This window comes from Topomyia yanbarensis, chromosome 3, assembly GCF_030247195.1.
Source record: "Topomyia yanbarensis strain Yona2022 chromosome 3, ASM3024719v1, whole genome shotgun sequence".
In the NCBI taxonomy this organism is placed as follows: Eukaryota; Metazoa; Arthropoda; class Insecta; order Diptera; family Culicidae; genus Topomyia; species Topomyia yanbarensis.
In genome coordinates, this window is record NC_080672.1 from 402,043,283 (window position 1) to 402,070,420 (window position 27,138).

The 27,138-nt window shown below is 38.1% G+C and overlaps 3 protein-coding genes across 3 annotated transcripts in view; 2 read left to right on the plus strand and 1 right to left on the minus strand.

Moving 5' to 3' along the window:
* Positions 1–27,138, minus strand: part of LOC131693679 (ras-interacting protein RIP3-like) — a 103,055-nt gene that overhangs the window by 21,195 nt on the left and 54,722 nt on the right. The gene's annotated exons all lie outside the window — the stretch shown is intronic.
* Positions 7,576–16,365, plus strand: LOC131693685 (uncharacterized). The gene is made up of 4 exons (XM_058981723.1): positions 7,576–7,767; positions 7,846–7,937; positions 15,911–16,025; positions 16,113–16,365. Exons 1-4 carry the CDS (start codon positions 7,626–7,628, stop codon positions 16,223–16,225), a joined length of 462 nt encoding a protein of 153 aa, XP_058837706.1. The 5' UTR covers positions 7,576–7,625; the 3' UTR covers positions 16,226–16,365.
* Positions 20,847–21,971, plus strand: LOC131693682 (uncharacterized). The gene is made up of 4 exons (XM_058981721.1): positions 20,847–21,091; positions 21,373–21,464; positions 21,530–21,674; positions 21,741–21,971. Exons 1-4 carry the CDS (start codon positions 20,926–20,928, stop codon positions 21,869–21,871), a joined length of 534 nt encoding a protein of 177 aa, XP_058837704.1. The 5' UTR covers positions 20,847–20,925; the 3' UTR covers positions 21,872–21,971.

Here is a 27,138-nt window from a genome sequence, read left to right on the forward strand (position 1 = left end):
ACGACGGTTTGAATTTTGCGGGAGATGCTGCAAACAAACTGCTGCATGCTGATGCTGCAAACGAACTGATCGTGAACAACAGCATGCTAAGTTTTTATACCTGACTACAGCACAATGTAAGCTCGTCCTTTTTTGTGTTGTCCTCAATATGTGTTTTTCGTAGCTCCACCCTTTCGTTGGTCGACCACATATTTTTGATAAAGAACAAAATTGAAATTGTGTTTTCAATACGGAGGTTATCAAACACTCAGGGTAAAAAGAGTAATGTAATACGGCACCTTGGTAAAATGTTTGAGAATTGAAACATTTTTTGAATGCGCCTAGTAAACACGAAACTGTAAACAAACAAACAAATGATAACTTTTTCTTTTGTGAAATACGTGAAATCGACGATATTGTTCACAAGTAGCTCACTTGCCATCGAACGCTCTTGGCAAGCTACTTTCGGATGCTTGTAATAACAAAACTTCAATTCGATTCTTTGTTGATAAATGGCCCGTACCAAACAAACCGCTCGTAAGTCCACCAGAGGAAAGCCTCCCCGCAAACAGTAAGCAACGAAGGTCGTGTAAAAGTACCCCAGTCACGGTTGGCGTTAGGAAGCCTCATCACTACTGAACAGAAACTGTCGCCCTGCGAGAAATTCACAGCTATCAGCAATCGAGCAGGCCTAAATTGTGACCCAAAATAAACCACAAACCAACAAGTTCTTTTCAGGACCAGCCAATTATATTCCAGTAAGATATAAATGAAATTTTCGTTTTCCATTGTCTTACAACCTCTTTCCTCCCGGCTTGAATTACTATCAATCTTGCTGCTGTGCGGCGGGGTACAGGCAGTTTCCATTATAGTGGAAAATTTAGGTCTGCGCGTTTTTCCCAAAAGTTTTTTATCTGTGCTGTTTTCAAGGAAGTTGTAGTTGAATTCAAAATAAAATAGTTTACTTCTATTGTCAGAGGTGGACCTTCCAACGAAAACTAGTCTGGCTCGCTTAGAATCGAATTGTATGGACCAACCACTGCTTTCACAAAATCCGTTATTTTCAGTAATTGTACATTCTACAGAATTAGTCACAACTATTTCCAATCAGCGCAAAAATCCAAGGTTTTCATTCAATACAACAGCAGATTTTCACGTTTGAAAAAACAGGCAGCATTCTGGCCGAAAATTTTGAAACGGAGCACCTACATCGAAACGTTAGAAAACGTTCGATTTGTGTAAATTGAATCATTACACTAAACTGTCTATAAATCACAAATAACTTTTGATTTTGTGCCATTCTCGTGAAAGCGACGGTATTGTTCACAAGTGGCTCACTTACCATCCAACGCTCTTGACAAGCTGATGCTTGTAATAACAAAACTTCAATTTCATTCTTTGTCGATAAATTGATGGCCTTGAAAAGGGCCTTTTGTTTGGGCAGTGTTCGAAATTTACTTGGTGCTGGTGTATATGGTAACAGTTTTGGTTTCATCGAAGACGGCGTGCTTGGCCAACTCTTCTGACAGCAGCAAACGGACGGCGGTTTGAATTTTGCGGGCGATGCTGCAAACGAACTGCTGTATGCTGATGCTGGAAACGAACTGAGCGTGAGCAACAGCATGCTGAGTTTTTATACCTGACTACAGCACAATGTAAGCTCATCCTTTTTTGTGTTTTCCTCAATATGTGTTCTTCGTAGCTCCACACCTTTGTTGGCCGACCACATATTTTTGATAAAGAACAAAATTGAAATTGTGTTTCCACTACGGAGATTATCGAACACTCAGGGTAAAGAGAGTAATGTAATACGGCACCTTGGTAAAATGTTTTCCACTTCACTCCAGTTTGTTTCTGAACCATATTTGCAATTTGCGTACTGAAATAAATCATAATTTAGGGTTTAACATAAATTGCTCTCCAGGGAGAAACAGTCCATGAAACAGAAAATACAAACTTATTCTTTGAAATGATTTTGGTGGCCCTGAAAAGGGCCTTTTTTATAATGATACAAGTGAGTTTTACCTTTTCAACTTTCAAATCCATACAAAGTGCGTCCCTGCCGCTTCAGAGTATAGACGACATTCATTGCCGTTTTGCGCTTGGCGTGTTCAGTGTAGGTCACGGCATCTCGGATGACATTTTCTTGCACACCATCATCATTCGTAGATTAAATCGAAGATGCATTTTACACCACCACGACGAGCCAGACGCCGAATGGCGGATTTGGTGATTCCCTGCATTTTATCACGAAGAACCTTGCGATGACGCTTGGTACGGGAACGCAAACATGATACCGCTCATTGTACCGTCCGGACGAGCATGTTGCTCGTGTGGTAAGCGAGCACCCACTGATACAAAACAAGCTCGCGTGACCTGTATATATAACATTCCCGTATGTAATGAAACGCTTACATGCTCCTTTTTGACGGCTCTGCGTGGGATATGCTGGCAAATTGCGCATTTTCCTCGCTGTTTTCTGAAAATCCTTGTTTTGGTTTATTTATAGTAGTCGCAGTAATTCCGAAATTTAATACGAAATACGTGCACAAATTTCCGATCAGATAGTGCAAAAATATTGCGATTTCGTCCAGTAGAACGGAAGATATTCGCATTTCAAATCTGGGAAAATTTCACAACTGAAATTTTTGAAACGGGACCCCATATTGAAACGTTAGAAGTATTCTACTTCAAAAAGTTTTAGGGAAAACTGGTAACAAAAACTATTCAAAAATGAGAAATGATTGCCACGTTTAACAAAACTCAGATGCTAGATATCGGCCAGAATAAATTTAGTTAAATTATACGCAAATTTAATGTGTAAGAGTTAGTGCACTGTGTGCTTAGTATAAACACCAGATGTCCTGTATCCACGAATTATATACACTCGTATACTACTAAACTTGCTGATATGCAAAAACGTACACAGTAGGCATTGGACTAACTGTCGTGATTTTATCTTTACTTTCTATCGGATGTCAATTGATGTTAAGCCATATTAGTCAATCATAATAAACTTAATGTTGCAATCAGCAGCAGCATTTTAGTCGCGTTCACTATGTAAGTTTGAATACGACGTGACGATACAGTGAACAGACATCAGTAGGCTATCACGGAGAGCGACTAAAATGTTGTAACTGGTTGAATCTATAATTCATTTATGGGTTTATTATTTTGATTTCATGTTTTCAGTATGTGACAGTCTTTCGTTTTATTTTTGATCGAAATAAAATAAGAAAGATGATAAAAATCACGGAGAAAAGAGAGAAAAACGAATAAATCAATTGAAATCGACTCAAGAGCACTTCTTCTATCTTTTCTATACACTCAACTCGAGTGGAGGAGTGTGTGTATCTTCGTCGCGAGCGGTTGACTCTCGTAGAGCTCCCTTCGAGTCGGTTAATTTTCATCATTTTCGGCACAGTTTACTGCCTCCCGGTTATCGAAAGTGTGAATAACGGTGCAATTTAAGGACTATACAAAGTGAAGTGGCTTATAAAAGCATTTTTTGGCATATTTTCGACAGACGCGAATGGTGACAGTGTGTGAAAATCGAATTCCGGCAAATGAAAAAAATATCTTTTCCTCGAATTACGGGCCGTCGATTCCCGATGCAAGGACAATAAAAGTGCACAGAAAATGTCTAGAAACACAGTGTACATTGTAAAAATAGTGAAAAATATAATAAATTCGATCCGAAAAGTGAAAAAATATGGCAAACATATTCAAATAGTTGGCGTTTCACCAGCGTCTAGCGAGTACCAGGTGTCGCCCCAAAATTCTTCGCCCGAAAAATAGGTGGCAAACCAGCCGGTCGGTACTCATCTAATTTCGTCCGCGTCCCTTGTCACCTATTTTTATTTAGTGATTCATCGACGGTGCTATCTTTGAAAATGAGCCGCCTTGGATATTCAACTGTTTTTTTACTTTCTTATTTTATTGCAAATGAGTAGAGGTTTTGAATCTTTTATATTCGGGATTGAAGATATTTTGTCACATGTAAATTTTGGGTGTCCGTTGATGTGATGGCGCTGTAAGGGAACACGTATCTGCCGGTCGTCAAACTAATTTCTATGTTTGTTTAGGGTTTGTTTTACCAACGGGGGAACTGATCCACAGAGCATTCAATGTGCTTAGGGAAAACACATGACCTTATTTGAGTGGAATGATGACTTCAATTATGTATCAGGTTTGAGAATTGACAATTCACGAGAGGGTTCGGGGCAATTACCTTCAGTTATGTTAGCACGAAGAATAAGTGCTTTGCTGTCATTTTCATTGGTTAGTTTTCAATTCTATATCATGCCTCCAGGCGAGTCTAAGTCTATTGATGACATTTGGTCCTTAGACCGGCGACGACTGGGAGCTATCAGCCTTCTGCCGATAGTAGTAGAATGAGAGTGTGCCAACAGATCTAGCCGAGAAAGCAATACCGTAAAAGTTGTTCGGAAATCAGCTCCAATAAGACTTTAATTTGACTAGTATCGATGATCGCGGATCAATACGTACGGAAAATTCGCCGCGTCTGTTTTAATGAATCTAATTTCTAGTTCCGTTATTGGTAACAAGCCCGTCCATCAGGTTAACGATCCTCTGTATTTCCCTTCAATGTTCGATATAATCGTTCGTATACGTGTAAACGTGTATACAAACAATCCGATATTAGAAATAGGAAACACTTTCGTTGATTCATAACATCTAGAGCTATCATAAGTCTTTTTCTGTATAACGTGTTATCACTCGGTAGTTTGCAACCCAAAAAATATATCGTAGAGAAGGAATCGCGAAGTTAGTCTAAATAATGTCGCAATAAATAGTAATAATAGTCTGGGCAATACACCCACGATCGGCTGTGTGGAGTTGAAATTGCTTTTGTTTAGAAAACATAGAATACTCTCGGTAGCCTGCTACCCAGATTTTAAAAGAACAAAAAACTAAACAAGATCTTATTTTTCGAGCGGTCGTGTTCTCGAAAACTAATTGAACTATAAACTAATAAACTATGCTTTACAAGTCGCATCGCTTGCTTGGAGCGAAACCTAAACCCTATTTCCTTCCAAACCACCAACTTCGCGACACCTATGGAAGAGTCTGATGAACCTTCTGTATAAGATTCCTCATTTTATTCAAACGATCGCCGGGTAAAATCAGCACCGACACGATAGAAACTACGAAAAAATTCGTCGCGTGATTGAATATTATTAAAAAATATAAGCAGTGCTTCTTATAGTCGGCTATCCGGAGTTCAAGTTGCTTATTTTGCTAATCGTATTAATACAACAAATGATAAATTTCCCAAATTCTCGGCAGCCGGCTGCCCAGAGCAATTATTACATGATAACGCTATTGGCACAATTACAAACAACTCTCCCCTTCCCGTGATACATGTGGAGATGCAGAGGATTCCTCGGTCTCTAGTAGCAACATGTATCGGACTAACATTCCTTCCTTTCCCAGAAGATCTGCATTCGGACGTGGCCGGCGTCGGTATTGATCAGCATGCAGGGATCAGAATAGATTGTACAATGTGGCTCATCATGTTATTCCCAAGCATGTTGTTCCAATCAACATTTTGCAACCTAATTTGGTTCTGGTCAATAACGGAGTAGCAACTACGGGCGATCTCTTATGCTTATGCTTTTCTATACACTCAACTCGAGTGCTTTCGGAATTGTACTCTGATCATCACATTTTCGAAAGACGTTTACGTCTTCGTTATCAGTAGGGCTCTGATGCGTTAAGTGCAACAGCTTTAATTGAAACTGTTTCTCAAATTGTGGTAAAATGAACCCGTAATCAAACAGACACACTACAGCTTTGTTCAAGTAGTCGAACATCTTGCAATCTTTGTGGAAATTGTGGAAAAATTGTAGTGGTTAGTTATTTTGAGGGATATATTCAACAAATTCTACTTAAATTAGAAGATACTAGTAATCAGTGTTAAGTGATTTTCTTTCGATTTGTAGACAACTTTCTTTAATAGATTAAATCCTGGACTGTTTCCTTTAGTTGATTAAATCATTGAAATATATATTTTAATCCTATTGATTACCAAGAATTTTTCCTGGCTGGCCAGAGCCAGCCTTGAAAATAGTTTCATATAAATATAATATATCAAAGACTCGTATTAGCATGATGCTATAGAAATAGAACTGAAAATAGTGACAAGACGCAAGATCAAGAAAATAGAAGTTGAACCGTTTCTGCGCATCTACATATCGCCTGCGAAATCCGAAGCTTTAGTGAAAATTCCATCATCGGCAGGGATGCAAATGCCCATCTCACAATTTGGAGCAGCTCAGATACTAATTCGAGAAGTTAATTTTTTCCATACGCAGCTACACGAATGTGTACCACTGTAGAAAAAGAACAACCTTCTCTCCTGTCGACGACTTTACCGTGCAACAATGTTGCACCTTTTGTTAAAAATATGAATATTTATTTATTTCTAATAGCCTTGGCGGCTGACGGAACGGTGGCGCTAACCACATATTCGAAAACATTATTAACATCTTCGTCCGTTGCCGTTTACTCCGCATATTCAAATAACCAGCTACAGCTTCCAGGTGCTAAAATTAGCTTCAAAAGACCAAACCATTCAAACTTTGATCGTAGATAATGTTAAAATCCAAACACAACATTCCTACTTCCTGCTCGAAACGCAATGGGAATCATTTCATGCTCGAAATAACCCGGAACAATAACTTTTCAAGGAGCACTTAGTCTTCATCTCCCTACACAAACCGATATGAAAGCAGCTGGTTTCCCCGTCCCAAGTTCCCTAATTTGCTTTCATCCAAAAACCCATTGTTATCTTTCGACTCTGAGCTCTTCTGATGAACTCATTCATAAAATTTACACATGCTTTCCTCGGCTTTGTGCCCCGTTCTCAAATTTGCAGCCCGTGGTGTGCGCATGCAATTTACGCCGCTCGCCCTGCCGACGCCAGCCATCGTTCGGCCCGGTGTAAATGTGTCCTACACAATAATCGAATCATCCCAGGTAAACCCGAGATAAGCCCGTCGCCAGTCGGTGGGTCCAATAAATTCGGCTAACCGACGGGAAACTTGGCTGAGAATTTCCGAAAGGCTGATTGGTCTAGAGGCTCGTTTTATTTATGTTTTGATAAATTATGCTAAGACGTCCTTTGGAACGGCCCAACACGTACCGTCGTACCCGTAGCGGCGATGGAGACGTGATCGTAAAAAGGTTCACAGCTTTATGCACGAGCCACAAGATCGATCCTTTGTCGGGACCGAAAAGAACCAACTGCCAAAAGAAAACACAGAACGAAAGTATGTAGTGTCAAGGCGGATCGGCAGCGTTATAACCATCATCATCGTCATCATCACCGTCGTAGAACCACATTACCCTCAGCCACCACAAGCACCAGCTGCAATTTTAGGATTTTCCCTCTGCACATTTTTTTTTGTTATTACTATTAAACTGCACTTCCTTCTTTCTTTTGCTCTGTTTTCTGGATAGGTTTCTGTTCATTTCCGAGTGCAACGAATAGCCGCAGCCTCCGGGCGAGAAAATGGGTGAATTAACACGCAAATGGTTAGTCTTGTTCAATCTTTGTCCGCGGAAGGATCTTTTCCGGAGTTTATTTTAGTTTTTGGGAATTACGTTGGAAAATCCAAAATATGGGATGCTGTGCGGATATTAAGTTTCACGGGTACTTCATCGGGGTGCTGGCCGGGCTGCTGGAGCTGATTTCGTTGAGCATCTCCGGCTACACACAGCTAGTGGATGACGATCCGAACCATTCCGAGCTGCCGAAGGATTGTAAGATTGTTTTGTTTGGGCGTTTTGTTTTTATTTCGAATGCGCGATCTAATGGATAAATTATTTTACTCATTCAAGTGCTGGAGTTGGTAAGCTGCTCGGCCGTCGACTACGTTGGAGATGTGCTGATTCTGATAGCCGTCGGGATGCTGATTTATGGAATACATAAGGTACGTTAATAATCTTAGCCAGTTCCGAAACGGAACGAATTATGTAGCTTCTGTTGAAACTAGCAAATGTGTTGTGTTCTGGACCGCTGCTTAAATAGAAAAAAAATATTCCGGTGGAGCCAAATTGTGAATCTGTGATCAGTGGTAGCACACATTTCTGAGAGAGTGGAAGATTCATAGAACCACGTCGAACAGACATCCCTGTTTCAAACTTCGTTCGAAGTAATTTCCAAACATTTAATAGCCGAAGGGCATTAATTTTGGAGATAATTTTAAGTTATGAGTGGGTACTCGTCAAAACCACATAAATCAGAATTGTCTACAATTATTGTCAATTGAAGTGAGGGTTCGCTGAATCTCAGGGTTCTTAATTATGTAAGTTGGGGGAGTCCAGGGCTAGTTGGCGGTGCGAACAATGTTTATTCTTCAAAAAAAAAACGTCAATGAATATTGGAAAAGGGACCCTGGTCAGCCGTATGACGCAAATTAGTCCCGATACTCTCACAAGAGCGCTGGACGGCACTGACGTCCATCTTCTTGATACAATTTCGGATCCTGGTGGACAACTCCCAAGTAGCATTTCTAGTTTTATAGCATACTGCAAGTACATTCTAAGTTTTAAGAAGGGCTTCAAGAGTGCCGTAAAACCTCTATTGTTACTAGGGCTGCTTCGTATCCTTGGCCCGCCAATTATTTTTGGGCACTGAGGGACCCGAAAAATTTCTCAATGGGACAGCACTGGGGAAATTTGGTCGGATTCCTCTCTTTCGGCACGTACGGTATCTTTTTCTGCTCAAAACACTCCAGCGTCTGTTTGACGTAATGGGAAGACGCCGTGTCCAGCCAGAAGACGTACTTCCCATCCGCATGATGCTCTTTTAAGAACGACAGAAGAATTTTCTCAAGACACTCCTGGTACACTTGTTGATTGATGACCAGACCGCTCGGCTTGACCCACGACTTTGAAATCCCTCTGTCCGATATGGCGGTGTATAGCATAACTTTTTTTTTCAAATTTATGCTTAAACTTATATTTTACTTCAGGGGGTGTGGCCGACTTGTCGCTGGAATAGTAGCTTTCATTTCCTGGAATGTCATTGTCTTCGAGAGCGGAAAGGAACTTTCGTCGTCCAGCACGAACGACGTCCCGCGGTAGTTCTTCGTCATTCACTGGCACTGCGATTTCACGATCGCTATCTGCTCGTCCGCGTACTCGGGGGACCGAGTCTTCTTCCGACAGATGATGTCCTCCATATTGAGGGTTCGGTGAATCAAGGTATTGGAGCAGTGATATTTTCGGCCGGCGTCGCGCAAATTCGTTTCGTCCTTGTTGTCGAACAGCTTTTTAAACGCTTTTAAACTTCTTCTTCGTCATTATCTTCGCCGGACGGCCGCTAGCGGCCTTCCGCTTCACGTTCAGGGATGCCAGGATCCGGTAAACTGTACTCACGGGCGCGAGAGAATTTTCATAAAATTTGGAAAAAAATTGATATGCGCCTTTAAGGGTTAAGGGGAGCGTCTGGTGTCAAGTGCTCAAACCGAAAGTAATTTTGAAGGCAAGGCAATAATGGACCACTTGTATAATGTTAAGATACATTCATTATGTGAGAAAAAAAGTATGACCATGCGTTTCGTAAAACCGTACAACACGCTCGCGCAGTGCTTGCTGTTTCGACACCATCTTCGATTGAACTTACAGCACCCAGGCAAAAAGAAATATGCCACCCATTTTTAGGAAGTCCAGATAGCAATTCTCTCGGAAAGAAAAAAAATTACGCTCTTTAATAACAGAAAGGTATTGAAATAATTTTCATTTTTTATTGAACACCCGTTACTCTTGGAACGCTCGTATGTGTGGCTCTACGTGACTGAAAAATACTTTTTTTCTCACATAATGAATGCATCTGAACATTATACAAGGGGTCCATTATTGCCTTACCTTCAAAATTACTTTCGGTTTGAGCACTTGACACCAGACGCGCCCCTAACCCTTAAAGGCGCAAATCATTTTTATTCCAAATTTTATGAAAATTCTCTCTTAACTTCAATACGTTCCTTTGATAAGTTTGAGACGATTTTCGCAATGTTGTTTTAAAACAACATTGAGCATTTAAGGGCAAATATTGGGAATCAAGAATCAGGAATTGTAATATATGTATTCGATCGGCACGTTCCCCAGGTTATTCGAAGATTTGTGCCTTGTCGTGTCGTCTCGTTACTTTCCTGATGGGAAGGGAAAGGGAGGTGTAAAAAAGATAGGGAAATGGAAAATGGTTACAGAAAACAATAAACAGCTTAAATTCTTCACTTTAGCAGGTATAATGAACTCTACTGATAAAGCCTATAGCTCATTACCATACTGTTGAAGAACAATACCATATCGTTGAATTTTAGCCCCCTGTACATAGGTTCATTTAAGTTTGGAGAACGAAAAAACTGGATAAGTAATTGCATTACTGCAGAGCAATTATATATCATACGATATGAAACTCCGTAATCGGATTCACAAAGATCACACGGATAAAACTCAGCACGCTGAATAGTAGCCATGTGATCATTAAGTCCTGTCCTGTCAGTGCCCTGACTAGAATGCTGCAATTGTGCTTTGAAAAATCCAACAAAACGCATCCAGCAGAGAAGTTTTTTTAAACGCAAATTGGCGTGTCGGTTTAGACGAACGAAGTCGGTCGCAGCGCCTGCTCTAACCCATTCATTTGTAGTCATACTGGAAAGACCAGGTACCCATAAAAGTATGATAGCATGTGAAATGCTAAGTTCTTCGATTTGAGTTCGACATGCGATTACTAATTACGATCTCGAATATGCCGAGCTAAGTGCTATTAGGGCTGCCTGACTATCAGAGCGAAAATAATATCATTCACCGCAAATTCTCTCAAGAAGACACACATAATCGCGAAGATTTTTGCTTGGAATACGGTACAGTGTCTACCAAGCGAATTTGATTGGTTTAATCTCACTTCACGACAATAGACACCGGCGCCGGCTCGGCCTTCCAAAAAAGAACCGTCAGTACAACATACTACGTACACAGAAAACTTACATTACCTAGCAGTAAGTAATCTTAAATCTGTGCATCCTACTTCCTCCAACTAAAAACGAAAGAGAGTGAGTCCAAATTTACCCAAAAATAATTAAATATTCCCCAAAGCCGACTAAACTTCATCCCATTAATTTTGAGTAAAAAAATCATTCCCTTTTTTCCGGCAGTGAAATAAGGACAGCAAATTAAAATTACCTACTGGTAGGTAATGGATTTTAAGTGTGTATTGTTCAAGTTGTTACCAAACAGCCATTCCTCGCGAGAAAGAATTATTTGAAATTTTTTAAAGGAAAACTATATGTAAGTGTAAGGTCTTGTGTAACTAGTTACACGATTTATTCGATTACTGTTCCAGAGCTTAATAAACTTAAGACGGTATGCACAAGAAAGTGCTTCTTATTTCAGCAATACATGTAGTGGTTTTATTTTCAAGAGTGCATCTAGAGCAGCAGTTGGTGTTATCGAGAGCATCATCTGAAGATGGTTTAACTTTGATTGCATTGTCATGACTTCTCCCTTCTGGCACCACACAAGGTACCCGTATGCCAGTATTTTTCTAACAATAGTTGTGTAGATCCACTGAATAAACTTGGGTTTGAGTCCCCAAGATTACCGAAAGCCCGTACACATTAGCCGAAGCTCATGCAAGCTCTCTTGATTCTGAAATCGATGTTAGCTGACCAATTTAGACCACCAGCTGCAGACACTCATTTTCCTTACCTCTACTTGTGTTAACGATGAGTACAGATGACGGTTGCTAAGCATTGCGTGTATCCAGTTCGTGATATATAAAGGAACTCCATGGCCTCGTGCTGCTTCCAACATTGATTCGAAAGACATGTTGTCAAAAGCACCAAGAAAAACTCCTGAACTTGAATGCCTTTGCGAATAACTTTTCAATGTTGTTGACAGCATTGTGTAACAGGGTAGTATTAGTCATTCCCCGCTTATATGCATATTGCATTGCATGCAGCGGATGCTCGCTCAAGCTAACATCCCAAATATAGTGGTCGATTAAACGTTCTACTGATTTGAGAAGAAAGCAGATCAGACTGATCGGTTTAAAGCTCATTGCTTCCTTCCTTTCCTCTTTGCCAAGTAACCTTTAGGAATGAATTTTACAATTATTTGAGATCTATCCTGTTGCAAGGCTACAAGAAAGAACTTTTTTTCCAAAATATGCTTGAAGTATTCATATCCTCTTTAAAGTAGAACTGAAATGTTTCCCGGATACAAAACTTCCAATTGTCGATTCGGTTGTAACAATCATAAGATCATATGCCCAAGAATCAGAAAGGCCTGAAACGTCGGGCAAGGACGTGTTCGTCGAAGCACCTAGATTCAAGGGCATCCTTTTGAACCTACGTGCGAACGAGTTGACTGCATCACTAACAACGGCGTGCGATAAACGGTCACCGCTCAGAAATCTGGAGGAATATGACAATTTCCGATCTACATGTATGTCGCCTCCGAGCTCGCAATGACACCGAAAGAAAGGAACGAAATTTGGTTAACAGAACTACAAGAACCGGTCTCAACAAACCAATCAAGAACAAAGCCTAACTTGTGTAGCTTCGCCACAAATCCAACGCGAAACCTTGGGGAGACACCTACAGAGTTGTCATGGCGAAGATAAAAGACACAGCTGAAGCACAGGTAAGGTGCCCGGAGAAGATGAAGGTTATAATCGAAGGGCTGTTACCGCAGCATGAACCAACGATTCGGCCGCTTTCACCGTACAGTGAGGAGAATTATTATGAAGAAGAAACCCGAATAACCGACGAAGAGCTAATCGAGGTGGCGAAAGCCATGAAAGTGAAGAAGCCCCCATGACCACACCGTAGACGGAAGTACTGAAAACGGCGATACAGAAGAACCCAGATATGATCAGGAATACACCGCAGAAATGCTTCGATGAAATTAGCTACCCCGATAACTGGAAGCGACAGAAGCTGGTGCTGCTGCCGAAGCCGGCAAAATCTCTTGAAAATTTTATAGACCGTTTAAGCCACTACGTCTGTTTGATTTGGTCGGAAAACTGTTAGCGAGAATAACCCTGAACAGGTTTACCATGTACAAGCAAAATATGAACGGTCTGTGCAACATGCAGTTCGGCTGCCGAAACTGAAGGTCTACTGGGGATAACATCCGAACGGATGTGGAAACTGCGGAGCCAGCACAACAAAGAACAGAGAACCTTAGACGCGAAGAATGCTTTCAACAGCTGGGAAGCAATCGCCCATTCGCTGCATAGCAGGAGAGTTGCTAAGTACCTCTGCAGGATTTTGTAAAGCTACATTCAGTTCCGAACACTGATCGACGAAACGGACAGGAAAGAGAAGAATGACAATTACGTTGGGCTTTTCTCGGGATTCATTCCCCGACTCTGTTGCACGTGTTGTACGATACAGTACTTCTACATAACTTTTTGAGTCAAACAAGTTCGGTATTCCACCGAAGGGTTCCTCTAGAAGCACGCATAACTCGAATCGCACAAGCCTCTTGGTATGCTGCTACTATGGAAGAGTTTGTTTTATCCTCGACTTCATCCAAGTCTCCTGGAGATTCAATCGTTGGAAAATGCCCATGAAACCTAGTCGCCAAACCTTCTTCGTAGAGTTGCCAGTTCGTAGATTTGGGATTACAATATGTGACGATATCTAGCGACACGTTTAAAGGATCAAAGACGATGTGCTTATGATTGGATAACGACGGCTCGCGCTCGTTGGGTACGAGCCAGTTAGCCAATTCGTGTGTGATTCCGTCAGAGCAGAGAGTTACATCTTACATCTTTTCTGTACTAGATCGTTGGCGATCTTAAGTACATGCAGATTTGTATTACTTAAATATTCCATAAATTCGGTGGCACTCAAATTGATATTCAAGTCGGTTATAAACCCTTCGAGTGTATCCGTGAGGGGACGCGTGCCAGGTTTTTTGGATCCTCCAAATCGGTTCACTGCAGCGCGGACGCCGGTTGTGTGTGGAGCGACTACCCCGTGAGGGCTTGCCAGCAAACTGGCTGAAAGTATACAGAGGGGGCAATGGGCTCAAGTGAAGCTGGGAGCTAATGACAGCCACACTAATGCGGTCAAAGTTTCATCGAAAACGGAGAAGCGAGCATCATGTTAGCAAATGCGAACTGGTAGTTTCAAGTCGGTGAAAAATCTTCCGACGGTTGCTGTGAAGAGATGAGAGTCAATAGCGACCTGATTCAATGGAAGCAGTAAGACTAGTAACACTAATTATGTCGGAGCGCAGCGGAGATACGAGCATTAAGTTGGCAACACTAAAGTTAGGTATTTTCTGAATCGATTATCGTCTTTACGGGTTCCAACGTTGGCGGCGGCAGATGCCGGTGGACCGGTATTCAAGCGAACTGTGCGTGGGTGGGAAAAATACAATAAAAAGAAAAAATACGTTGAACATCACCATCGCATACAGATTTGCATGCATGCATCACCATTGTATCCAAGTTTGCACGCAACGCTCGCATAACATTTGCAGGCCGATCGTAGCTTCGACTAGTGGCAAGTTTGTGCATGCTTGTGGCATTTCAAAACGACAGTTTTATTTCTTACACACATTGAAAACTTTACTTGTATGTCTGTTTTCAGTGGTAATACCCAACGGTGGTCCTGTGAGGGTGCGGAAATACAAGAGGTTTAGGTTTAGTCGGTCGGCTTGCTGGAGAAAGAGCTGCAGTAAGAATTGGACAGTACCACGGTCAAGTCGGTAATGGTCTCTTTTGAAGATTAGTTCTCTATAAAAAAACACGCAAATATTGTCCAAATTGTCGAGCTGAGTCGATTGGAATATAAAACTCGGCCCTCAGGGCCTCGGGCAAAAATCTTTAAAGTTTGAGCGAATTTTACACATGTATTTTAGAAGAAATGTAAAACATATTGCCCTCTTATGGGTGTCCGGTTAAAAATTAATTAGTTCTAACAGTATGCGAATGTATAGCGAAGAAATTTTATACATATGTATAAAGGGAATACAATATTTTGGCATCACAAAATATGATGAATTCTAGCGATTCAAAGATACCCAACCCGAACCCGAAAGTCTAAAATTTCGAAAATTGAAACACGATTAATTGAAATTTGAAAACCCATAACCCGACCCGCACGCGAGAAGAATTTATAAAATCCGAACCCGACCTGAAAGTAGTCGAGTTCGGTTCAAGTCTGGATTTCGGATCCAAATACCCGAACCAGACCATATCTATTAGCCCTCAAAAAGGCAATGGTTTCAATGAACTTGTAATTTGAAATACAATTGATCAAGCTGTCGATTCTCTCACTGATAAAAAGAAAAAAAAATCAGATTATAACAAACGAACTGATCATGCTGTAATTGCTGCTGGGTACAAAGAAATAGAGTAAAGAGACTATTTTGGCTCTATGAGGGTGAGAATCTCACTATTTCAATATTTATTTATTTATTTAGGCGGCCTACAATCGATTGAGTGCGTATGAATTGGCATCGACATGCTTTGGTCCGAAGTGCCAATATAATAACAAAAATGACCTAAGAATGATGAAATATTTCTGTTCGAGCGAACGAAAGTACGAATCAAATGCCCATATTATCGTCCTGTCACTTGAACCAATGCGTCGTTCAAAGATGGTGAACGTTACTCTAGGCTTCAAATGGGTATGGTGATAATAGAAAGCGGGGCTCTTCACTCTATAACCGCTTTAAACTATATATCGCTGATGCATTGAAAATTTTTCACTGATATGTACTAAGTCAGTACCAGATACTGATGGGAAGAAGTCGAAATGCAAATTTATTGACTTACTAAAGTTGGATCTTGTGCCCTTGATAATCTCTATTAGGGCACGTTTTATGCTCTATGATTTCAGCTACATACATGATAATAATTATCTCGACTTATGTTTTCCAGGAAAACCGATACTTTATTATTCCGTTCACGATCGCCATCTGCTTCGACTGGGTATCCTATCTAGCACACAACATCGACCGAGGAATGCCCTTCCACGTGTGGATGTTGACTACCGGTAAGTGTTCCTTATTCAAAAATTACTATAGTAGAATAAAAGCGCACATACAAATGCGAAATAATCACCGCCCGTTTTGTGTTTCAGCTTTCTTCGTTTACGTCTTCGTGGCAATGCTGAGTCTGTTCATACTGTTTGGAACAAAAATCAAAACCACAAAGGCGGAAAAGTTTGTCAAGTTTCACAGTCAGTTGGTGTGAAAAATTAGATTGCCACGCAACTGTCGGACAACCAGTGTTAGGTCTAAGAATGTCAATCCGAAACCAAATTGTATGTAACCTATTTATTCTCATTAGAGTAAGTGTTGAATAAAACTTTTGATGGAATCAGGAGTTTTCGTTGAGTGTAGTCATTTCGTCTTTCTATTATTTGGTCAAATGTAGATTCAGTTAGTCGAGATTTGTTTCTTTAGGACTAGCTGATAGGCAAGAATAAATACGCTAAATATAATACACTAAATATAATTCATTCTCGTGAAGTACTCAGTTTAACTTTTTGCTCGGTAAATCACTCGATTGGCAAATTAACAAAATATTTGCTTGTTTTATCAATTATTCGATTTAAAAAGAAATGTCAAAAAAGCAACTAAACAATTGATAATAACTTTCAACAAGTTCGATAAAGCACAAGATTGGGCTGCATCCGAACATGCGAACCATTGACGTAGCTTGCAAACTTACGTTCAAATAAAAACTTTTCTGCAGGTTATGAGTCCGTAGATGTCAAAGAATTTGGTGCATTTTTTCAAGTTCAATTGCAATATTCTAGTCTGACTGGACATTGCAAACTCAATTATCACATGGCTACAATTCAGCGTGCTGAGTATAATTCATGTGATCTTTGTGAATTCGATTACGGAACTTCATATCATTTGATATGTAACTGCCCAGCAGTCATGCAATTACGTCTCCGAATTTTTGGTTCTTCATATATAGATGAACCTATGTACAGAGAGCTGAAACTCAAGGATATAGTATTGATCCTAACCCAGTGTGGTAAAGAGCTATAGTTTAAGCCATATGTGAATAACAATACCTCTTCGGGGGTGTTGTCCTTCTGTCACCTCAATATCCCCTCGAGGGTGTTGATATATCCTCTCACTGTTTAAATAAAAATTCCAAATCCCTCCGGGGGTTGGAAGTTTTATTCCTGCTATTGTAGCACCTGCAGATCATTCAGCATTCTTCGGGGGTGCAAAATGCTCTTTTTTAATTATTCTGTGTCATTATTTTCCTTATCCCTAACCTTACCACTTCCCCAATTCCTACCATAAGGAAAATGATGATAAGGCAGATCATTGCCAGGGCCAAATCTCCGATCAACATAGGGGACCTTGCCATTTGAGCCAATCGCTACCTATTCCTGATTCCTGATAGTATTCGGACACTTTATTAATTCTGTAGTAATGGTCTAGTGTTCAGATTTGGAAAGCTCTAACAGCGATTTGCTTGGAAAATACCTATGTTGTAGTAGAATTTTTTTTGTCTTAATATGATTAGTAAAAAGTTGTGGTAAATGGAAAACGAGAACAAAAAGATGGATTGGTAATGTCAGAGACATAACCGCACTTAAGTTTTTCCCTTCTAACTTGTGCCGTAAATTGTCATTGGAAAGTTAAAGTAGGTCGTTTGGGATGATTTTTTTTTCAAATTTAGTAAAAAAATCTCAATAGTTATTTATCAAATTCGAAAAAATACCATCGCATTCACTGTTATGAAATCTTCAAGCAATTTAAAACAATAAATATTTTCTCCAGGACGATATTTGTAAGGACTGCTATAACCTTAATAATATTATTTACTACAAAAAAACTAGAACTGAACCACCCCTGAAAGAAATTATTTTCCCCAGTCGATCGAATCAGAGTGTAGTGTGCTGAATACTCGTTATTCAAAACACAGATCCAAATATGTTTCAAATGAAGCAATAAACAGAATGTCAACATATATCAGTTTCAAAGATCGAAACAAAGCTGTTTGACATAATAAATCAAAACGCTGGGGATATAATTGTTTCCATTCCAATTCCACATTGAAACTCCTATATAAAAACCCACGCTGCTGAATATGCCCTATGGAATTTGATCGATGTAAAGAACTCATGCTTGCAAATCTGTGATGAAAATTAAAACCATTCTTGGTCCCTCTAATATTACTTAATTTTCTCTCACACCAAAATCTCTAACTAATTCCATCCTTTAAGTAAGCACAAATCAAGTTGAGTCCACCCGTGCTTTAGAAATACCTACAAAAGCATGTTATCAGCCCTAGTGATAAAACGCATCAAGTATATTCGAAATGTGAAACGTGTGTGCCAACAGGTTCATTACCGTAAGCACCTACAAATCACCAATAGCAATTTGACAATAGAAAAATAAATTATTTTTGCAGTGTGCTGATCTAAATCCAAAACCAACTTGCCAATTTAATTTTGCATATCATAGAGTGTGAACGACTCGATTCATACCGTATCATTACTATGCGCATTGGTTTCAAATCGCGCGCGTTATAAGCTTTGCACACAGCAAAAAACGAGTACAAATTCGAACATGGTGTGACAGTTATCAACACTGTCGGCAATGGAGATTAGACCGAATGCTGCCAGTGCTGTCAGTTCACTTGCCATAAAATTAGTATGTAAGAAAATTTTTGAATTAAAAAGTAACGTAGGTTGAATAGGCGATAGCAGTGAAATAAATTGCCCGTTTCCCAGTCAAACCGTTGAGTAGACAAGATCGGAATTAGAAAGCTTTTCTATCGTATAATATGGTATCCCGAAGTGTTATTAGTGCGTACAGTCTTCTGTTGCTTTATTTCCCACTCATGATTGTCGGTTCGGCTCGGTGGTGCATCCGTATGTTGCTTGTCTGTGAACCCGATAAAACGAAGTGCGCCGGAAACCATGATCCTGCCTCAACATGGTGTTTAACCGCTTGTTGTACCATCCGAACGTTATAGCCATGATGTTGCTCGTTTAGCAGCCAGGCGACGAATGATACAAACGAACACGCGACACTTCTATTTATAATTTCACGAATTTGATTAAGTCTCTCAGGTTCCACAACCCCCATATTGACGGCTAACAACGCTAGCTCGCTTGGTCGAATAGTACGGACCAATCATGTTGCAGATAATTACTGCTTTCTCAAAATCCATAAATTTTGTTATTTGCACTAACTGTTCATTCTACTTCCAAAAATTGATTCTGTGCACACCCATGTAGAAAACCCGTGTTTGCATGTTCCCGGACAAAAGTTTTATCTAGCGATACTAAAAGGAGCCCGGCAAATTCAAGATTGTTTTTGGCGCTGCACAAGTAGATCGATGTTGAGGGCGGACATATCGTAATTGGTAAATCGATTCCCTTGTATGCAGCTCACCTGGGTTCGAATCCCAACCCCGCACATAGGGTTAGAGATTTTTCTAAGCCGAAGAGGCGAATGAAATTAAGGTTAAAACTTCTATAATCAAAATAAATTAAAAAAATAGCTCGATGTTGGAATTAAATGCGACTTAGGATGTCAGGCCAGTGTCAGGTTTTCCAAGCGAGTGTAGGAATAATTTCGTTTTCTCGTTTTCCATCTTGCCCAACTTTTTAAAGACTGCATGTATCTATCTAGGCGAATCTTTCACCACCGAATCACGTGTGTTTTACAGATAATTCGCTATCACAACATTTCAAATCAGACCAATAGATGATGATTCTACATGCTACAGAATGAATAATGTGTCCGAATTTTAAGTAAAGTAAACTTCATTTATTTTATGGTTGCTGTGAGTCGCGAAGCGTATACAAGTAGCTTTATTGACAGAAAGTGTCGTAAAATAATGTTCAATTGATGATACGATTGAGAAGTTTCATTCTTTTGGAATAAACTTGATTTGAAATATTTTTTAAATATCTCTAGGTTTGAGACTAAAATTAAGGACATTGCAGGTAAAATAAAGGACGCTTCCCAAACTCGTCGATATTAAGGACATGTTCTTTAATATAAGGGCGGTTAGTAACTCTATTTTAACCCAGTTCCAGCCCACACTAACACTAATAGAAAGCGTAAATCATGAAAAATAAATTCCTAATGGACAGGGGCGCATCCAGAAAAAAAAATTTCGGGAAGAGTCCGAATTTTCGATTTTAAAATGAAAATTGTGCAATTCGTAATACGTATTACGAATCTTATTTAATGAATACCAGTTTCGCTAGTCAATTTTTCCTTGGAATAATTTTGAGTTTGAAACTAATATAAAATTTAAACTCATTTAAATTTTTCAGCAAATAAAATAATTTTTGAGGGGGTACGGACTTCCAAGACCCTCCCCTTGGATCCGCCACTGCTAATGGAATAGTTTTTAGTACTTATTCATTTTGGTTGAAAATGAACAAATTTTTGAAAATTAACTAATTTTTTTACAGACTACTACACATAGACTTCCATCTATCGACATCCCTTCAGCTAGACAGTTCAAAATAATATTGCGGTGCAATAGTTCCAACGGATTCTCATTCAAGTATTTATTTGCATTCCTTTATTCATTTATTTATTTAGGAAGATTATCGATAAACCGCCAAAGATTTGTCATACGTAGAAAACAGCCCCTCTTCGTTTCGCAACTGATACTGAACATTACCTAGCAATAATCAAAAACAAAAAGCTCTCGCGACGATTCAAGCCCATTAAAATGAATTCAAAAAAATTGCGCGAAATAAAAACGTGTTCCCTGCTCTATCTCAAATTGATTTGCGCGCACACTTAACTTGCCTGATACTGGATTCTGTTTCCATGCCTACACCAGTGTGTCTGACAGTATTGTAGATGAGTTGCTCGAGAGCAGTAGCAGACGTTATCGGCTATTTTTTGCCTTTCTCATATTTTTGTAGTGCAATAGTTTTAGGCGGACAAATGACTACTAATTCTAGAAGTGGTTCTCTTTTCGACTGTTTGCTCAGTCCCAGACTGTTTGGCGTCCTCGTGGGTCTCATGAGCCTGTGGGCGATGCTTGCTTCCATTTCGGCGTCGGTGTATCTACTGATGAAATACGACGATGCGAGCGAGCTACCGGAGAGTTGTGAGTATTTTAGAGAGAAACGCACATTTTGATAATCAATGATAAAAAAAAATGATAGATTTGTCATCAACACGAGCGAATTTGTTGGTTTTAAAACCATGCTTACTTTGTGCTAATCAATGTAGCGGAAAAAATCTATGCGAATGAATTATGTACATCTGAATCAGAGATAAGAATAAACCGGCGATAGTTTTGTTTGTAAACAAATGCTCATGCCATCGTGATTTCCGGTTTGACATGAGTTCGTTTCGAGTTACATACTTATTCTCGATTTCTTTTAGTGAAACCATACTACCAGTATGCGACTGTCTATGTTGTCGCAGTCCTAATAGGGATCATAATCGTCGTAGTTTATCTGTTCGGCATTTACAAAGTACGTTCCAGAATCGTTGTATCACAGAACGAATGTAAATACGCTAATCATTACTCGGATTTCAGGCAAACGAGCACTGTATGATGCCGTTCTTAGTGCTACTCGTGGCGGACTTTTTGGGCTACATTGCATCTGAGGTGCTGCTGAGAGCTCACAAAGACAAGCAGCCGGAGCATAATCAACGATGGAAGAAGAATATTTTTGACACTGGTAGGTGCATTGCTGCAAAAGTTGCATTTGATTGTCCGGCTTAAGTTTACAAATCTTTATTTTCAGCTATTTTCATATGCATTTTTGCCATCGTGACCTATCTTTATCGAATTTTCAAGCGCAAAAGGCATCTCAAGGAGCATAGGTTGGGTGGTTATCAGAGCATTTCTGACAGCGCAGAGAACATAGCGATGTAGCTGGCGAAAGAACTTTATATTTATTGAAATAATTTTTAGAAAATATTATTATCACTCATTGATTTGTTTCAAACGGAATAATGTTGTAGTGAGCGAAAAACCTATTTGTTTTTTCCGTGTATGTAATTCCCTGTCTTCTGTCTAGCATCGTCAACGGTTCGGCTCGACACTAAATAACACTTAAGGTTCAACTCAGAAAGCCTCAAAAAACGACGAAAAAATAGTTTTTCTCACAACCGTTTCACAATCTTCATGCAAATCAATGTATTCGAGGCATTGCTAGAGTACTAGTAATTGGTTTTCATGAAGGTTTGGTCAACGGTGTGGAAAAAATTGCTTTTTTTAAACGATGGCTACTTGAATTGAACCTTAATGAGGTCACTAATACGTCAGGGTTCCCGAGTAGTCTGAAGATTTTCAAATTCTAACAAAACATAGCAGAACAAAGCATTTGATTTCCGATAACATTTTAAAATGTCTGAAAGTTTCGTTCATTTGTATGTATCAGTTTATCACTACTAGCGAAAGTATGATAAACAATTTTATTGCCTGCTGCTTTGTCAAAGACTAAGATTAAATTTTTAATGAAGTGATGTCTGAGTCAGTTTTGCATGGGGCCAAACAGCGTATAGTGTCTTAAAATTTCGCGAACTCTTTTGTTTGCGTTTTAGTTCCATATGCTTGAACTACTTCAACTTTGTAATGTATACCGTGAAGATTTATTCAATAGTGCAAACAAATCGAATTTGAATAAATCGAATTTTCCATTTTTCAAGTTCCATTTTAATTTTTTCTTCTGTCTTCCTAATTTTTTCCTTCGTCTATGAACTTATTTTACTTTTATACGCTTTTCATATTTTTATAATTATTTAATTTTCTCCTATTTTTTCAATTTCATTTGCATTCGTATTTTTCCCTTTTTTGTTTTCTCCGTACTATACTGTATTGTACTTTCTCCACTTTTTAAAGTTTTCCATTTGTCTACTTGTATGTCTTTAATTATATTTTTGTTTAGTTTGTTATTATACCAACACGCATCCTAATTGCTTAATATTTCATCCCTCTTTTATTTCAATATGCATTATTTATCTATTTTCGTTCGCCCTGCAAAACATTTTCTCCACGTATTCCATTTTATTTTTTTACAAAAGTGCGTATTTTTATTTTTTATGTTCCTTATTTTGTTTTGTTTTTATAAATATATGATCATTTTCCCAATTTTATATATTTATACTATCTCGCATTTTTCCATTATTTTAATTCTACAGTTTAAAATAAATCTAGTTTCTTCAAACAAAGTTTTACAGCTAGTTTTTCTAGTTTTATTTTTCTCATCTTTTTTTTGGTCTTGTTAAGGTTTTTCTCTATGATTCATATGCTATTAAATATATTCTGGTTTCGTTGTTTTCTATTGTATTCGTTTTCAAAATTATCAATTTTGTCATTGTTTTATTGTTTCCTTTTTTCCATTGTTTTTTAGATAAGGCTTTCTATTTTTGATATTGCTATTGTATATTTCCCACGTTCAACAATATTGTTTTTTACGTATTGTTTACTATTTTCATTTTTCTAATTAATTTTTCTGTTCAAAAATTTAATTTTGAGAAGCTATTGCAAATTGCTTTTGTAATTAGAAAACCGAAAAACATTTTGCACTTCACGAAAGTACGATTTTTATTTAATTCCCAAAAAAATCCCACTAGCATTTGACGAGCAATTTCCAGTGAATTCACAACAAAATTAACAGCATTACTGAACTGTTACCAGTTAACAGTGAATTACTAAACTTACTAATATTTTTTATATTTCTATGCCCTTATGTTGGACTCATTGGAACACTGATTTCCCCTCTACAGCTACCCATAATAACTTAAACATTGATACAGTGGTGGCCGGTTTTTATCAGCCCATTTAAAACGACGACATGGGAAAACTGATAAAATCCAGGCAAATTTTTGCTTTTCTTTTATTAAATTTAAGCTGTTATAATATCCTCCTTAAGTCCTAAATATAATGACATAAATAAATATTTCAATTATTATATAGTAAGCGCAAAAAGTGATTTTTTTGATTTTGAAGATGAATTTACGGATATCAAATTTGGTCGAAATATTAAATAGGCTGACAAAATCGGTTCAAAAAGTTAATGAAATTTAAGTTGGTAAAATCGGGTCTTCGATGTAATGGTTTTGTGTTTTAGTGAGTCTATTACACGGTGTTACAAAATAAAAATAATTGAATGCACTTTTAAAGTGATACAGTAAAGGTTATAGGTCTGGTCAAATATATCACAAAATCTTGATTTATAGCACAAAAAAAAACGATTTTTCGGAACTTTTGGCACTAAAATTTATTTTACGCGGTCATTTTTCAACCAATTTTAATTTTTTGAGTATTTTGAAGAGAAGAAGAAATGAATTTTCCAAAGATATGCTATGTTATGTTCTTTTGTTTAAAGTATTACGCGATTTTGAAACAACAATATGAAAGTTACCATTATTTTGCTATTTTTTCATTAAAAATATGAAAATTGCTCAACATTTTTATTAGGAAGCGTCTTTGTTTTAATAAAAATTTAAGGAGAACATTGAATTCCGTATCCAACGACCTATTTATAATTAAAATCGGTTGAAAAATGGCAGAACTGTTAATTTTTTCCAAACTTGCTTGCATGAACTTTTAAGGGGACGGTCTCATATAAAATTTCCAAAAAAAACGACTTTTTTTGCTTGATTCCGTATACATTCAAAAGAATGTGTTTGAACTTTGAACAAGAAATCGGATAAAATAACGGAAGATATAATTATAGCATCTTATAGTGCGAGACAATACCTCACTAACCCAACTAACTCAGCCATTTTTCAAACGGATTTTGATCATAAACGGATGCGGAATGAAATATTCTCCTTAAATTTTTATTAAAATAAAGACGTTTCCTAATAAAAATGTAAAGCAATTTTTATTTTTTTAAGGAAAAAATAGCAAAATAATGGTAACTTTCATATTGTTGTCCCAATAGCGCATAGCCCTTTTAACCAAAGAACATAACATAGCACACCGTTGGAAAGGTAATTTCTTCTTTTTTCCAACACTCAAAAAATTTGAAATAGGTTGAAAAATGACCGCGTAAAAAAAATTTTAGTACTGAATGTTTCGAAAAATCGTTTTTTTTTTGCTATAAATTAAGATTTTTAGACAATACAACATTTTTCATACATTGTTTTGTGTTGCATTTGATAAGATCTACAACCTATACTACGTCTCTTTAAAAGTACAAAATCACAATTATATTGTTTTGTCTTAACCGAAAGCCGTCACCTTGGTTTTTAAAATGAAATAAATCGTATATTTCCATTACCTACTGAGTTCGAATGCAACAGATGAACATCCGTTGCATTCTAACTCACGCAACTTAAGAAGTAAGCAAACCACAGAAAATAGTCAAACAGGAACTTCATTCGTGTCTTCATCTCTAAAAACTGAATGGAATCTTCAACAATGCCAGTTTATATTCATGGTTGCTAGCTGTATTGTTTAGTCTTCTCAAGTTTATGTCTAAAGAGTCTGTAGATTTCACTGTTTTGTGGTTATCACCATTTTGATTTTCGAAATGGCGTCAATACATTCTAATAAAGTTCAACCACAGGATAATTTTTCTTAAAAAAACTTCTACCTGATATGTATTTATAATCTTGGCCCGAGTTGTTTTCATTAGGTTCCTCACTGACCCATTAAACCTCGCTTTTTGACAGTTCACTCGTTTGTTTACATGGACGTAAGGAATTTGTCTAAGTCCATCAGAACAGTAGGTACTAGCAAATTGTCAAAAATGAACACTCGAGTTCATTTCTGATGTCACCGCAAAGTATTAAATATTAGTATATTTTCATTCATATTCATTTGAATGTCATTCAATCCACCCTAACCCAACTTGATATTTCTAGCCTAAGTGAAAATGTCAGTTTCTCTTTGTTTACTTTCTCTTTCGCTAATAACTCGTCCGTTTATACGTTTGTTCATTAATTCTTAGCATAATATGCTAGTCGAAATCTGCGTTTTTCGATATATCCTGAAACAATATTGAAAAGTTTTATGCTGACGCCGTAATAATCGAAAGAGAAAGTAAACAAAGAGAGGCTCTCATTTGCATTTAAGGAGGACCATTTGACATGTTTGTCAAGATTTAGCGCAAGTTGCTTGAAACCACCGTGTTTGGGATGACACAAAGAGGGCACAACTTGACAGCTCCTATACAAATTATTAAACCACTTTTTTCGGTTTGTGAGTGTAAGAGGTGGGGGGTAGATCTATTAGGATCTATACTATCTATACCGGATAAAAGCTTAAACTTTTTCTATTTCGATTATAGAGGATTTAACATAAGGGTCATTCGCATCTTTCATCAGGTAGGAAAAATCTCTGACTCTATGTGCGGGATTGAGAATAGAACCCAGTCGAACTGCGTACAAGCTAATCGATTTACCAACTACACTATGTCCGCCCCCAAGTCTAATCTTGTTTACAATGACAGTATTGTTATGAATTTTTTACTTTCCATTATTCGTTCAAGGTTGTTTGGGGTTTTAAGGTTATTTTGTTATGTAAAAGATTCATCTGTCCTCCGATCAAGTTTTTTGGAATCTCCCTGGAATACACCTTTGTTAAATGCTAAGTAAAAGCCAAACAAAGGTAAATATATTTAAAGGTCAATCTAACTTTTGATAGTTTGCTTCTCAACGATCTTTCTAGAATTGACATACACTAACGATGTTACATTATTTCAAGGGCTACGGCAGAGAAATGAACGGCACAAATAAAACCGCACTCCAATCATATCTTGCACTTTGCATTTCTTGTTCTGCACTATTTATAATCTACAATGAGGATAAAATCTATTTACATTTACATTAAATTATTACACTGTTTTAAAATGGTTATCTTAAATGTAAATAAAAAAATAGTTCGTAAAAGACGTCCCGAAATATTTTTTTCGGCTAGATATTTTAAGATTGGACAGAGAATGCGCAAAATTCACAAACGAAAAAAGCAGTTTTTTTTCCACACCGTATGTCAGATCTTCATAAAAATCAATCAGCGTATGTAGAATGTTGTTACAGTACTGCTGATTGATTTTTATGAAGATCTGACATACGGTGTGGAAAAAAACTGCTTTTTTCGTTTGCGAATTTTACCCTGTCTCTGTCTAACCTTAAATACCACAATTTGTGAGTGAAGGACTTTCTATGGCGGTGACATTAATCCAAACA

Coding starts and splice junctions, on each gene's coding strand:
- LOC131693685 (XM_058981723.1), top strand. CDS start 7,626: ATGGGATGCTGTGCGGATATTAAGTTTCACGGGTACTTCATCGGGGTG. Junction 7,768..7,845: donor TTCCGAGCTGCCGAAGGATT/GTAAGATTGTTT, acceptor TACTCATTCAAG/TGCTGGAGTTGGTAAGCTGC. Junction 7,938..15,910: donor TGATTTATGGAATACATAAG/GTACGTTAATAA, acceptor TATGTTTTCCAG/GAAAACCGATACTTTATTAT.
- LOC131693682 (XM_058981721.1), top strand. CDS start 20,926: ATGACTACTAATTCTAGAAGTGGTTCTCTTTTCGACTGTTTGCTCAGT. Junction 21,092..21,372: donor GAGCGAGCTACCGGAGAGTT/GTGAGTATTTTA, acceptor GATTTCTTTTAG/TGAAACCATACTACCAGTAT. Junction 21,675..21,740: donor GAAGAATATTTTTGACACTG/GTAGGTGCATTG, acceptor CTTTATTTTCAG/CTATTTTCATATGCATTTTT.